General features: G+C 33.1%; 1 protein-coding gene and 1 non-coding gene across 5 annotated transcripts in view; one reads left to right on the top strand and one right to left on the bottom strand.

The window, feature by feature from the left end:
• POT1 (protection of telomeres 1) overlaps positions 1-14,515 on the bottom strand; it is a 78,289-nt gene that overhangs the window by 29,042 nt on the left and 34,732 nt on the right. For all 4 annotated transcript variants that reach the window (XM_022582041.3, XM_022582050.3, XM_089917448.1 and 1 more), the window contains 2 exons: positions 4,725-4,855; positions 1,920-2,210 (listed from right to left, as the gene is read on the bottom strand). In XM_022582041.3, coding sequence (XP_022437749.1) covers positions 1,920-2,210; positions 4,725-4,855 — 422 coding nt within the window. The remainder of the gene's footprint in view (positions 1-1,919; positions 2,211-4,724; positions 4,856-14,515) is intronic.
• LOC115801733 (U6 spliceosomal RNA) lies at positions 1,700-1,806 on the top strand. Its single transcript, XR_004022075.1, has one exon. It is a non-coding gene; the product is annotated as a U6 spliceosomal RNA (small nuclear RNA).

The following is a 14,515-nucleotide window of genomic DNA, read 5'->3' as shown; positions in this document are numbered from 1 at the left end:
CACTTAAAATTTGACTTCCCATAGATAAAATGAGCAAAATATTGCTATATAGTCCTCTCGATATATTTTTTGCTATGCATATAATACATTTTTAGTATATAAATGAAAGTACATTAATCACTAAAGAGAATATTGTGAATTTCTATATCAATAAGTATGTCTACAATGTCATTTTATAGTCACACAGTATTCCACAACACATAAATAATTCACAAAATTCTCTATCGCTAGTATGCGAGTTTTTTCTGATTTTTGATACTGCAAGAAATATAAGGATAAATATTCCTTTAAAGGCATTTTTCTACATTTTAAATTATTACTATAAAATAAATTTATGAAAATAGAGTTTGAGACAAAGAGCATAGAAAGACTTTTGAGATTTCTTTTAAACTGTCCTCAAGAAAGTCTTACTAATGTAATTTCTTACATTCACTTCTGAATGCTGCATTTTAAAATAATATCTACATGAAAGCTGTTTTTACTTATCTGAAAAGGCTATCTATAAAAATGGGATGCAGGCATGTTTTCTTGCTTTAGAAGGAAAATGTAGGTTCACTACGTCAGCGAAAAGGTGGCAGGTTTTATCTCAGAATTTAAGAATTTATGCTCAATACAGCAGCCAAAAGGTGGAGAATACTTCTCTGCACAGCTGATTTTTTGTCATTGGAAGTGTTCAGTGATTAGCAAACACTCATTTGTTAAATACGTCACTTTGGGCATAAAGTATGACTGGCTGACCTCCTTCTCATTTTGTTTGGATGATTTTATGTTGCTTTAGCTTCAATTTTGTCACACTTATTTATGTTTTTTCATAGCATGCATTTACTTTTTCAGAGTATTTCACGTGTATATAAATATGTGCTATTTTCAACTTCAAAAACTTTGTATTTTATTCAATAATTTCTATCTTCACTATTCTTTAATATGGGCAAGGTATAACTGATAATAATGCTAAACCCCAATATTTGTCCAAGGGCCACTGTACTCCATTTCCTGTTCCATCGTTCCAAAGAGTCAGAAGCTAAAGAACCAGAGAAGCAGGGCTGAAGCAGTGTTTGTTTAAATGCATCCTCCCTAGGCTAGGTAGGTGAGGATGGTATCAGACAACTGTCCTCTCCAGAAGCTATTCATGAATAAATTGGGATAGGTATAAACAAAGATTAGATGGGTCTTATGTCACTTTTTTTTTCTGCAGATTTAAGAACAAAATAAAATATAACAAGAAAAACAAACACTTCAAAACCATCCATGATCTACCTATGAAGCAGACAGTGAAATAACATGGGAAGAGAACCCAACATCAATGGGCCAAGAAGAAGGCAAATGAATGAGAAGGAAGGCTACATCTTGATAGGGAAACAGAAATATGCATTTTTAGAGCTGCAACTTAAAAATAGCAATAGAAAACAACTCATTTTGCTAGTACTAATAAGAAATATATAAACACAATATAAACAATACTATATTTAAAATGTAGATCTGGTAATACTATTTTTCTCTAGAAGTATAGGATAAAGAAGAGTGGTTCAAGAGTAAAGTTGCATAGAAATTACAGGCTCATTAAAAATGGTTAGATTTTAAGTTCTTAGTACACAGTATGCATATTTATTCCACCAGAATGCTGAAATATAAGCTCTTTACAGGCTTATAGGTCATGGTAACTTACAAAACAATTTCCAGTATTTAAAAATATCTACCTGTGCTCGCTTTGGCAGCACATATACTAAAACTGGAACGATACAGAGAAGATTAGCATGGCCCCTGCGCAAGGATGACACGCAAATTCGTGAAGCGTTCCATATTTTTTTTATAAAGCAGAAACTAACACACCATTGTAAAGCAATTATACTCCAATAAAGATGTAAAAAAATGATTAAAATGATAAAATAAATACATAAATAAAATTTAAAAAAATCTACCTTTAGAAGAAATGATGCTCCATCCACTTCCGCTTTGCCCAAGAGCTGACAAGTCAGGTCAAAATACTGCATTGGCTGGACATCACACAATTTCACTAATGTTGAAGAAGGTGAAATATGAGTAGATGCCCAAACACGTAACGCTTCTACCATTTTGTGGTCCTCAGCGGTGAAGTTAAAACACTTGCTTGAAGTACGAGGTATGATAGGAGCTCCCAAAGTTCCCTCAAATGTTAAAGACGCAAAGCCAGAGCTGGTGATACCCTGAGTCTCCTTTTTATATACTTGGATCTAAGAAAGTGGCAAAGTAGAAAACAAAACAGAAACAAACAAAACAGGTTTACTGATCCAGAACCTAGGAACTGGAAACACTTGTGAGATTATAAAATCTTGCCAGCATAGTTAATAGAGGACATAATTCTTTAAATATTTCATTTAATTAGCATATGAAATTATAAAATCTACTGGGCTGTATCAAAATCCACAAGCACCATGTAAACTGTAAAACACTATGCAAGATTATTTTTATTTTTTAAAGAGCTAGGTGGCAGCCTCCCTAATACTATCAGGCTTGCAGTTTTACTAACAAAACATTTATTAGTTTTTTTATTAAGGTATAATTCATAAAAGGATAATAAGTAACAGTTATTTATGAATACTATAGGGAAAACTAGAACACTTAAAATATAAGAGTTTGAAGTGAGTAAAATGCAGCTGAGGCTAAGGGCTCATCAGTCTGACTGAGACAGCTGGGATATGCCTTAAAAACATTGGCTTTCTGAATTTCAAGGCTCAGTTATTAGATGCACATGCATTTATGACTGTTATATCTTCTTCATAAAGCAACCCTTTTGAACTTATGAAATACCTCCTTTAGTCTCCTGTAATACTGTCTGATATTAATAAATGTATTTATATATTTATTGGAAATTAGAAAATATATTGAACTGAAGGATACTTAAGCTGTGATGTGCTAAAACTTGTTGGATATAACTAAAGTAGTATTCAATACATAGAGAAAAATTTATAGAAATAAGTGAATATTTTACAAAAGAAGAAAGGTTAAAAATCAGAAATTTAGGCTTCTATCTCAAGAAGCTGCACAAAGAATATTATTTCAAATCCAAGGAAAGTAGAAAGAAAACATAATCAAGGTAAGCGAAATAGAAACATACAATAGAGAAAATCAAAGCTAAAAACTGGTTCTCTGAAGAGATTTGGAATTCTCTTGTATCTCTAATGGGAGTGTAAGTTGGTAAAAAACACTTTGGAAAACTAAAGGCTAATATATGCACAACCCTGAACTCACGAACCATACTCCTTGGTATACAATCAACTGAAATGCATATATATCTATGCATTATACAATATATAATATATATTATAATTACATAATTACATATAAATGTATATATTATATTACATATAATTATATATATTCAGTAAAAGGTATGTACTAGACTGTTTATAGCAGCATAATAGCCTCAAACTGAAAACTACCTAAACGACCAACAGAATAAATATATAAATTCTGGTGTATTCAAACATTGGCTGGACAGAATACCATTCAGCAGTGAAAATGAACAAAGTAAAACTATATGTAATAGTACAGTTGACTCATACAAGCATAAGCCAGAAACAAAAACAAAAAAACAAAAAAAAAACCCCTAAAAAACTATAGTGTATTTCCTTTATATAAAGAACAAATACATATGAAACTATATATGTTGTTAGAAGTTGTGAGATTATTTACTCTTGGTGGGGGGGGGGGAGTGTGAATGACAACCCCAGGTAGGGGTACAAAGGACGTTTCTAGAGTGTTAGTAACACGAGCATGCTAATACTGTGAAAAGAGAGATGTATATTTTACTTCAATTAAACAATAGCAAGAATTACAAATACAGTTGGCCCCTGAACACGGGCGTTAGGGGCACCGACCATCTGTGCAGTTGAAAATCCCCTTATAACTTACAGTTGGCCCTCTATCCTCAGTTCAGCATCTATGGATTCAGCTAACCATGGGATCCTGTAGTACTGCACTGTTTACTACTGAAAAGAATCTGCACATCAGTGGACCCGAGCAGTTCAGAACTGTGCTGTTCAGGGTCAACTGTACTACAGGAAACAGCAGTGTGTGAGAAATAAGCTATTTTTTTTAAGTTTGGATAAGCCTGTAATATAGTGCTACAATAGTAATATTTCTCGTTCTCTTTAAGCAAATGTTCTCCAATATTCTTCTATTCTCAGGGAAAAGGCATTAATAGAGCAAGAGAGTTGTTTCCCACCATATCTTAAGACTAGAAGACATCTGGACTATTGTACTCATTTATGAGCATCAGTGACCATGAGGACCACAGATAAACTGAAGTATTAGAAGAAAAGACAACCAAGATAGTGAAGGGGTTGCGTGGAAACCCATGTAACAAAAGCAAACTATGAAGGGACTGAAATGTTTAAAACCTAAAAGACTGAAAATATTAAAGTGTTAAAAAGCTGATTTTTAAAAAATCACATACTATTTAATAGCTCTACCATTTTATTAAATGTTTTCTAACGGAATGCAACTAGTCGGAATCGCGGCAGCTAACACAATTCTGTGGAAGGAGGTCAGGTAGTTTGCTCAAATGAAGAGGTTTCCTAATATAAATCATTTGAAGTCTGATACTATTTACATTTCTTCTTGTCTCTTGAAATGCCTGACGTCATGTTCTAACAAAGCAACCACATAATTAGTGTAAATAGTTTTAGTGAGCAATACAGTGTTCTCTTCAAACAAATATAAGTTCTAAACAGTATGAATTATACCTTCAGCCTGTGAAAGCGAACAATATCTCCATTTTTATAAATCATTGGAAGGGCTTCATAATTTCCACTAAAGAACAGGCAGGTTAACTTTACATGTGTCTGGTCCACAATTGTTACAACTGAGCAATAATCTGGAAAACACAAAAATATTTTACCTGACTTTTCGTATTTCAAAGCATTTGACAAAATAATATGAGTTCAAAACACCAAACATTATTCTTCCCTTTAATCAAGTCTTCTAAGAATAGGATCAAAACATAAAGAAATTTTCTTGTCTCTTAAAATGCACTGCCAAATTATTCTGCAAAAGTGTTCCACAAAAATTCATTTTAGAAAGTTTAATGAAACAAAAATAAAAACCGTACTTAATATAAATTGTCTGGAGGTGTAATAACTTTATTACCTCAAAGTTTAGAAACCATGAAGCAGATAAACATATTCAAATAATATAATTTCTAAAATAAACAATTAAATTTAGAGCGAAAACAAAAAACTAGAAGATATTTGCAGCAAATGTGATGAAGAGTCAATATACTGCATAAAGATACTATGAAAACTGGTTATAAAACCCAGATTTTACAGTAAATATGAAAGTCAAATGAACAAACAACTCACAGAAAACTATATGAGAACAACTCAAAAGGGAAAATGATGATTTGCTGGTTATCTATAAAAGGTTACACATTAGAACGAGAGCAATTTTATATAATTTAAGCTGGCAAAAAACCCCCAGCAAATTTAATGATAGTTGGGTTGCTATGAAAACAAGTAACTTCAATCACTGGTGGCAGCAAAAACTGTAGTTTCAGAAAATTGCACCCTGAGAGTATGTCTTCCTTCCTTCCTTCTCAGTAATATACTCAAGACAGTATAGACATAGAAAAGGATAAACCCAGAACAGTGAAGGGAGAGGAGAAGGGAGTGAAGGAGAGGGGGAGACGATATAAACATATTTCAGGAAGTTGGGAAAGTAAATGGTTAAGGGATCAAACGGACAGAGGAGGATGCATCCGGAAGATACTCTAAAGTAGCTACAGCAAAGATGGCAGCCGTTGGGATTAAGGGTGACAGTGAAAAATAGAGCCAAAATCAGGGCTCATGAAAAGTTTACACATAGGACAACTGTTTCAATGAGCACCCATCCTAACCCTCACTCCACTTGAAAATAACTTCAGGTAGGCAGGTAGGGTATCTCACTGTTTAACACCAACCCCTTCCTGCAACACAGGCTGCTTTCCAAGGAAGTTTCACTGATAGACCAGGAAGTGGTAAGGCTTCTAATGAGGGTGTTAGCACCCAGAATAAATCCAACTGCATTATCACATTAGGGGGTCTACAGTCAGAAGGCTCTCTTCCCACCCACCTTAGACTGACACTTTCAATCAATGTGCCCTATGTAAGTACTATTTGTCTCTGTCAGATTTCCAATTCAAAAAGAGATCAAGTTGAAAAACCAAACTCATTATATACAAAGCAAACAAATGTCTACAACCTAAAATAAACCATAGCTACATTTGTAAATTTGTAAACAGTAAGCCATTACCAGACACAGAACAATAACGGATAGAAGGAAGGAAGGAGGGAAGGAAGGAAGGAACGAAGGAAGGAAGGAAGGAAAGAAAGAAGGCAGGACACTGGGGAGGGGAGGGGGTGGAGGAGAAGAGAGGAGTGGAGAGAAAGGGGGAAGGAATGGGGGAAGTGGGGAGAGAGGAAAGGAGAGGGGAGAGGAATGGAGGGCAAGAGGAGAAAGAGAAACCTGATTCTGTGAGGAGGGGACAGTAATTCAGAGAACATAAAAAACTTTAAAAACAAAACCTTAATAAGCATCTTCAAAAAGAGTAAAAAGATATTACATCTTCGTCTCTTGATATACAGGATCTACTGGACCCAATTTTAGTTTTGGAGTTTCCATTTTCAGTAGTTTTAACTATTTGTAAGGAGTGTTACTTCAGGACATTTTTCTTTCTTAGAAGTCTTCCAAAGATTAAAGATAAATTTTACTTATTTTTTAATAGAATAAGACACATTCTTCTTGTAATGATCATACGGCTCTACTGTACCCTTTTATAAATCTAAGATACATTACAGAATCTTAGTCATCTATTTCCTTTATCTCAAAATATTTTGCTATTTCATTATCCTATAAACTATTTTGTCATTATTCCTATCTATGCTTAAAAAAGACTAAATTAATTTTTAAAATGGGAAAATGAGAAACTTGCCTAGAGGAATGATGCAAGAGTGAAATTAATCATCCCTATTGCACTGCACTGCTCAATGTGTTATAACACCTTTCAAGAAGATATAAACCAGGTTTGAAAACTATCTTTGAAGTTTCTTCTTCAGCCTTAAGAATTCAGTTAAGAATTCAGAACTGAAATTTTTTTGCCAATAGTCACAGAGAAGAAAATTAGATGGATCAGAAGCTGAATGCAAAGACAGGTAGCAGCACGTTAGATACTATGGATAATGATGAAGGTACTTTGAATAAAATACAAATGCTCTGAAGGTTTTAAGTTTCATATAATATCACGACAGACTAAACACAAGGGCAAAGAGATCACTAATCTAATGAAACACATGAGACCTTAAATTAAATTTCATACCATGAATGAAGTTTAATCAGAGTCTGAAATTATGTTTATGTTAAAGAATATATTTTGGTAAAAGGTATTTACAGTCCTAAATACAGTTTGGGGTTATCAAATAATAATTAATAATGTGCAAAATGTCAATATTCTAAATTAATTTACAGAAATGGAATAATCCACTTTACTTCTCAGACAGAAAACAAAATACAGTCCTTATGTTAGCAAGATATCTTATTCCCAGGCCTATAACTAGGGGGAAATTACATTATTTAGCAGTCAGCAATTACTGCGGGCTTACTATATGACAGGTAGTGTGCTAAGCAAGTTATATGCATTATCTCCCTGAATTCTTAAGACAGTTGTATGTAACAGTTTACAAAGGAGAGAACTTAGTTTCTTAAAAAGTCTAGGCAAGGTATCCAAGTGTGAATGTCTTATAGGTCACATATAACTCAGCATATCTGACTCCTGTTTCTTCATTTAACCAGAACACCACACTGTCTGCATGTTGCACGCGTTTTTAAACATCAACAACAATCCCAAAGAAAGTAAAATATTATGCTTAAAACTGTGATGGAGGGTTGAGAGTTTTCCTAAGTAGGTAAAATTATACTGTATCTTAACTCTATATTATTTACTATTTCATGCATTTATCTTGAAACATACTAAAGGAGAGTTCATTACTGAAGAATAACATATAATTATAATGAAACTTCACCTATAATTTACTCCAGAGGCATCACAGAAACCCCACGAACATCACAGAAAGATTCTACAATAATTCATTCTTATGAGGCTTATATGCATTTGTACATTCTTTGTAATAATTATTTTTTGACTCATAAACTGAAAGAATAAAAGAAGAAAAGGAGACAAAAAAGAGTATCTCCTGAGGTAGCTGAACAAGAGTTAAATCCTAGTGGAAAGACAAAAGCAATAAAAGAAGATGTATGTTTAAGGCTACTTAAAGAGGAGTTAACTGAATTGTGAGTGTAAGAGGACAAAGGAGAGAGCACAGTACGATAAATCAGGAGTTGGCAAACTATGGCCCATAGCCAAATCCATCCCACCACTGGTTTATTATCTTTACAAAGCATTCAACTTAAGTTTTCCAAAAAAAATCTTTTCACATTCATATTCATTTGGTTATATCAGATTTAATGAAATTACTTAATTAGAATAACAAGTAAACGGAGTACAAAGAGATTTGGGAACCAAATTGTAAGAATGCAATTCTTTTGAGAATACAGTTCCACTAGTGGGAGCAGAAATGAGCCAGAGCATCAGGGCTAGGCAACTCCCAGTCACCAGTTCCTAGTTGTGAAAGCTTAGGATGACAAAAGCATCAGTAACAGCGTTTTACAGATGGAGTGTAGAACATTTGTTCGTTGTCAAATTAGATAAGAAGTTGCTTAAGAAAGTTTCTAATTTAAATAATAACTTAGCTGTAGGAAAACACCCAATGTGTCATGAAATAAATTACATATATTTATTGTGTAACAAAGATATATGTGTACATAGTAAATAATTTTCAGAACAGTGATTGTACATAGAAGATTTCTGAAGAATGCCAGAAGGAAAGTAGACACTCTTTAATCAGAAAACACAGAAATAGGCTTCCAGATTTAGTATTACGTCGTCACAGTTCACAGCATCTATAACACATAGTAGCTGATCAACCATCTTTACTAAATTAATGCATGTCATCACCTACAGCAAATATACAGTACTTGCAAAAATTCTCCCTCTCTGAAGCCTACTGCAGAAATGAAAATCATTTAGCCTCTTTATGCCTCAAATTCCTTACCTAAAAAATGGGGAAAATAATACTATTCACCTCATATGATTGTTAAAATTAAATAAGTAATTACATGTAAAGTATTTAAAATAGCACCTAGAACATGGTTAAATGCTATGTATAAGAGGTGGCCAGTGGTGGTAGTAGCAGCAGCAGTAGCAACAGCAGCATTTCTATTACTGATAATTAATCATAACCTTTTTTTCTAATGAGCACAGACATGATCTTAGAATCTGTCTTAACGAAGTACATGAAGATACTTTGCCAAGATACAGTGCCAAACGGATCACAGTCAGAACATAAAATCAAAAGTATAGATGTAAGGGATTGCAAAGGAATTCCAATTTTAATTTCCACTGGAATCTCAATGAGTTGTTTTTAGATATGGTGCTATCAACCTTCCACAGAGAAATATCTTGTAGTTAACAAGAGCATCTGGTCCTCAAGAGAAGTTTCATTTGGAACACAAAGAGTTTCTGAAAAAGCTATAAGGTGGAATATAGCACTAACCACTTATTCAAAAATTACAATGTTGAAGATAATATAGAACAATTTTAATGGATCAAAATGGTAATCAAGGGCCAAGAAGATCTAATACCTCACTTAAAAATTAGGATAGGGCTTCCCTGTTGGCGCAGTGGTTGAGAGTCCGCCTGCTGATGCAGGGGACACGGGTTCGTGCCCCGGTCCGGGAAGATCCCACATGCCGCAGAGCGGCTGGGCCCGTGAGCCATGGCCGCTGAGCCTGTGCATCTGGAGCCTGTGCTCCGCAATGGGAGAGGCCACAACAGTGAGAGGCCCATGTTCCGCCAAAAAAAAAAAAAAAAAATTAGGATAAAGAAGCTCACTGTGTCAGCTTGAAGAAATGTTCAAGTTCCTGTAGGGTAACAGTTCTCAAAGTTTGGTCTGCGAACCACTGGGGGGCTCCAAGATATGTTTATGGGGTCCATAAACTCAAACCTATTTTCATAGTAATATTAAGATGTTATTTGCCTTTTCAATTGTGGTGACCTTCGGACTGATGGTATAGAAGCAATGGTGAGTAAAACTGCTGGTGTCTTGGCAAGAATCAAGGCAGTGGCCTCAAACTGTAGTAGTGGTCACTGTATCCTTCACCAACACACACTAACATTAAAACAAAAACCACAACAGTTTTACTAAAGAATAAGGCCATTCTTGATGAAGCATTAAAAATTTCTTATATTTGATCCTCGAGTACATGTCTTTTTAATATTTTACGTGGTGAAATGGGAAGCAAAATATTTCAACTGCTTACCAAAGTATGATGGTCATCTTAAGGAAAAACACTTGTGTGATTGTTTATGAGTTACACTAGCCACATTCTTTTCATGGTACAGCATTTTTATTTAAAAGGATGACTGACAGAAAAATTTTAGTTATTCAAACTCTGGTATTTGTCAGATGTTTTTACAAAAATGAATGGAATTAATCTTTCAGTTCAAAGAAAACTGGCATTTTTTTGCCAATGATAAAACCAAAGTTTTTAGGCTAAAATTACAATATTGGAAAAGTTCCATCTTCTACCATGATATTGATGGTTTCTCAATATTCAAAGACTTTTTAAAATTTAATTTAATTTTATTTTTAACATCTTTATTGGAGTATAGTTGCTTTACAATGGTGTGTTAGTTTCTGCTGTATAACAAAGTGAATCAGCTATACGTATACATACATCCCCAGATCTCCTCCCTCTTGCGTCAAAGACTTTTCTGATAAAATTGACTGGTGACAGAAATAACTGTTATATTTTGGTATTGTATGATACTGTACAATGAAATGGGTCAACATATAGAAGATCTGCATACCTCAGGAAATTTTTTTTTTCAAATGACCTATGCACTACAAATCATGGATGATTTAAAGATCCATTCAAACTGCAAGATGGATCAATAGATTTTAATTCAATAGAATATGAAAGTTCACTGCTATGGTTTCAGATTCCTCATTGTAACCAACCTTTAAGAAGGTTATCAAAGAATATCCAAAATTACCTGAAGACTTTTATAAAAGTCCTCTTCCCTTTTCCAACTACATAGCTGTGTGAAGCCAGAAATTTTTATGTATCTCAACTGAAATAACATGTTGTAACAGACTGAAGGGATAAGAGAATCCTGCTACTTTTATTATTTTTTAAAGATAAAAATATCATCAAAAATGTGAAACGATACCACACTCCATAGTTTTGGAAAATATATTTTTCATTAGTTACTTATGTTTTACAATAGACTATTTTTGGTTTAAATGAATTATTAAATGTCATTAAATATGTTAGTTTTTCAATTTCCAGTATGTTTAAATATCTATAACTGTGATCCATAAAAATATAAGCTCCTTGAGATCCTGATAATTTTTAGGAATATAAAAAGCTTAAGAAGCACTGATTTAGGACATCAACAATATTATACTTTCTGAAAGTGAAAATTCATAAAGTACTACATTTTATGTAGATCACTACAGAGACAGTCCCTTGCAATTCTACCATAATCAAAATTGCAAAGAAGTAAGAATTGGTCCTACCCCTTCCCTGTTCACAATAAATAAAGGTTAAAAAAAATATGGATAATGAATTGCTTGAAAGTGAAGCTCTATCAACTTTAATATAGGTCGATAATCTCTAAGCTTGATTCTATAGACAATAGTTTCAGCAAACAAGAATCAGAGTACATTAAAAAGGGTTCCATGTTCAAGTAATTCCAAGTAAAATTATGTTAAAGTAAAGTTAAACAGATTCCTTTATTAAATCTTTTCAGAGGTGATAACGTGTTAATAATGCACCGTGAATCTCAAGAGCCAGATACAGTATGCAAAATTTCCCACTTTTTCATGGAATGTTTCACAGAATTGGTATTTCTCCCACTGAAAATGCTTTGCTAAAAGCTTATGTAGATTAGATCCCCAAGTTATTTTAAATGAAGTATTACTGAGAAAACTAGAGAACTTACAGCCTCACTTGATGAAGACGCAGACAGCTCTTCAGGACTACAGTTCACTGTTGTCTTGGGACATTCTCTTCAGCAGTTCCTGTCTCCCCATTATCTACCCTATCTCCTGGCAATCCACTGTTCTAGACTTTCTCTTTCTTGCCTTCTTATCTCCCTCTTTGTTATTACTTACGAGAGAGAGAAAAAAATAATCATAAGAGTAAAATCCCATTTTGATGCTTCCTGATACCAAACCAATTGACAGTACTATGAAGGATAATAAATAAATCAATAAACCCTAGTTTTGATCTTTGTTCTTTTCTCAGCTTGGAGTGTTCTCCTATCTATAACTCTACATGAATCTTCTTTTCAGTTATATAAGGTAATTGTGTGTGATGATACCAGTTTTTCAAAAGTATCACGTATACTGGAAATCAGAAGCCTGATGATTCAGCTAAAAACTGATGGATAGCTGCTAAGGTGGTGGTAGAGATTGGGGTGTATACATTCTGTTTATGATTAAATGATCAAAACTATTTCTAGTGTTGATAGAAATTCATTTGTATTTCTAAGTTCTTATTCTATTGCTGTTACATGTTCCCATTAATCTTTTGCTTAAATCTAACTTATATAATACATATAAATGACAATAAATCTTTCAAATATTTAGCATAAAATACGAGCTTTCTTATCATGACATTTCTGCAAAGCAGAGAATATGTATTCAGTTTATCATTCCACTCTAAAAATCAAACTCACTGTTTTTCAACTAGTAATAACATCCAAGCATATACACAAATCCTATGAAGTCCTGATACTGTTTTCCAAATAAAGCAAAATATTTCAAATCCCTAAAACTAAAGAATTAAAAGTATAAAATAATTATAAGAAATACTCCAATGCATAAGCTACTTTTCACTGGTTTCTCTATTTCAAACTCCTACTTTTTTTCTTAATTCTTTTCATTTTTTAACCAAAGAGAATTTTTTGTGTGTTTTCATTCAGGGAAGGGGAGATGGGAAGGTGGGGTAACATTAATATATCCCTACCCATTGTAATTCTGTGTTATGTTAACTCTTCCAAAAAGCATTTCAAAAGTATTCACAACAAAGCTTAGGACTCCACATCAATAAATTAAAATGTTTTGCCTTATTCAAGTAATTACAGCAGTGTATTTTATAAACATCTGGTGCAGTGACTAAGGGAAAGGGTACATAAATTGCACTCACAAACACTGCACACTGAAAAGATAAACTGAAAAATTATAAAATCCCCCTGTATGTACATTATTTCTCAGATTTGTTTTACTGCTCTATTTCCACAGCTTAATTTTGGACTACTGTTATAATCTGGAATTATTTTTCCTACTCATTTTGTTCTCCCCATACCAAATTACAAACAATTAAAACAGCATTCTTGAAATATTTCACTACTCTTAGCAAAGACTTTTAGTGCTAACACATTATCTATGGATATTTCTGAGTTGCTAAAAAATGCTTATATGTAAATATATGTACAGATACACAGATGTGTATATAGTTAGAGAACTATCAAGTAAAAAATGACTTTCTTAACATCAAGGATTGAAAAAACAGAATTTAAAATAACCTCACTTGAAGTTTACTTCTTAGTATATTAAATCTAACCTTAAGTATTTTCTTTACAGGCATGCCCACACACACAATCAGTTCAATTACTGAGCTGCAGGCCCAGACAGACTTACTGTAGCAGTATTCTTCAAAATAGCATCTACCTGCTACAAGGCAAGCTCTCTAGAATAGCATAACTAAACATGAGGAAATTCTCAGAGTCTCCCAAGGTTATCTATAAAATAATGAGGAGTTTCAAAATAAAATTTTATATACATATTTTATATACATATTTTGGGGTTTAGATATGTATATAGTTGTAAAAGAAGGAAACAAAAATTCAGATTCAAGAAACAAGTGGCATTTTAAAAAATCTGTCCAATAATTTGCTCTCAAGGACAATAAAGAAGTAATATAAATGAAATATTAAATAGCTTTCAGGTTCTTTCACATATTACCATTAGATTCATGACATAACTGGAAACCAAGCTACTCATTTTAACAAATACTAACAAGGCAAACTGCTAGAATAAGTTTTATTTAACTTCTCCAAAGACGTAAAGTGTTTCAGCAAGTAAGTAAATAATCCTTCAATAATGACTACATAAAATGATAAAAATATTTATTTTCCCCGTGCCTCATTTTTTACTCATTCCCAAATGAAAGAAAAATCATCTTGTTAAGTTAGAGTCAACTTACAAATTAATATTCTAATAATAAAGTTACAAAGCTAAGAGGTAATTTAAGTCTACTTTCTTGATAGCCTGTATCAGCAGGGAAGGTAGGGAGAGTAGAGAGACATTTAATAAATCAGTATTCTTTCTTAGTTTATCTAAAAATACATATTTAAACTTTGATAAAGAATTGACTT

This window comes from Delphinapterus leucas, chromosome 9, assembly GCF_059928025.1.
Source record: "Delphinapterus leucas isolate spDelLeu-1000000601 "Yukka" chromosome 9, BTC_Dleu_Yukka2, whole genome shotgun sequence".
NCBI lineage: Eukaryota > Metazoa > Chordata > Mammalia > Artiodactyla > Monodontidae > Delphinapterus > Delphinapterus leucas.
This window is presented reverse-complemented; position numbering and strand designations above follow the sequence as displayed.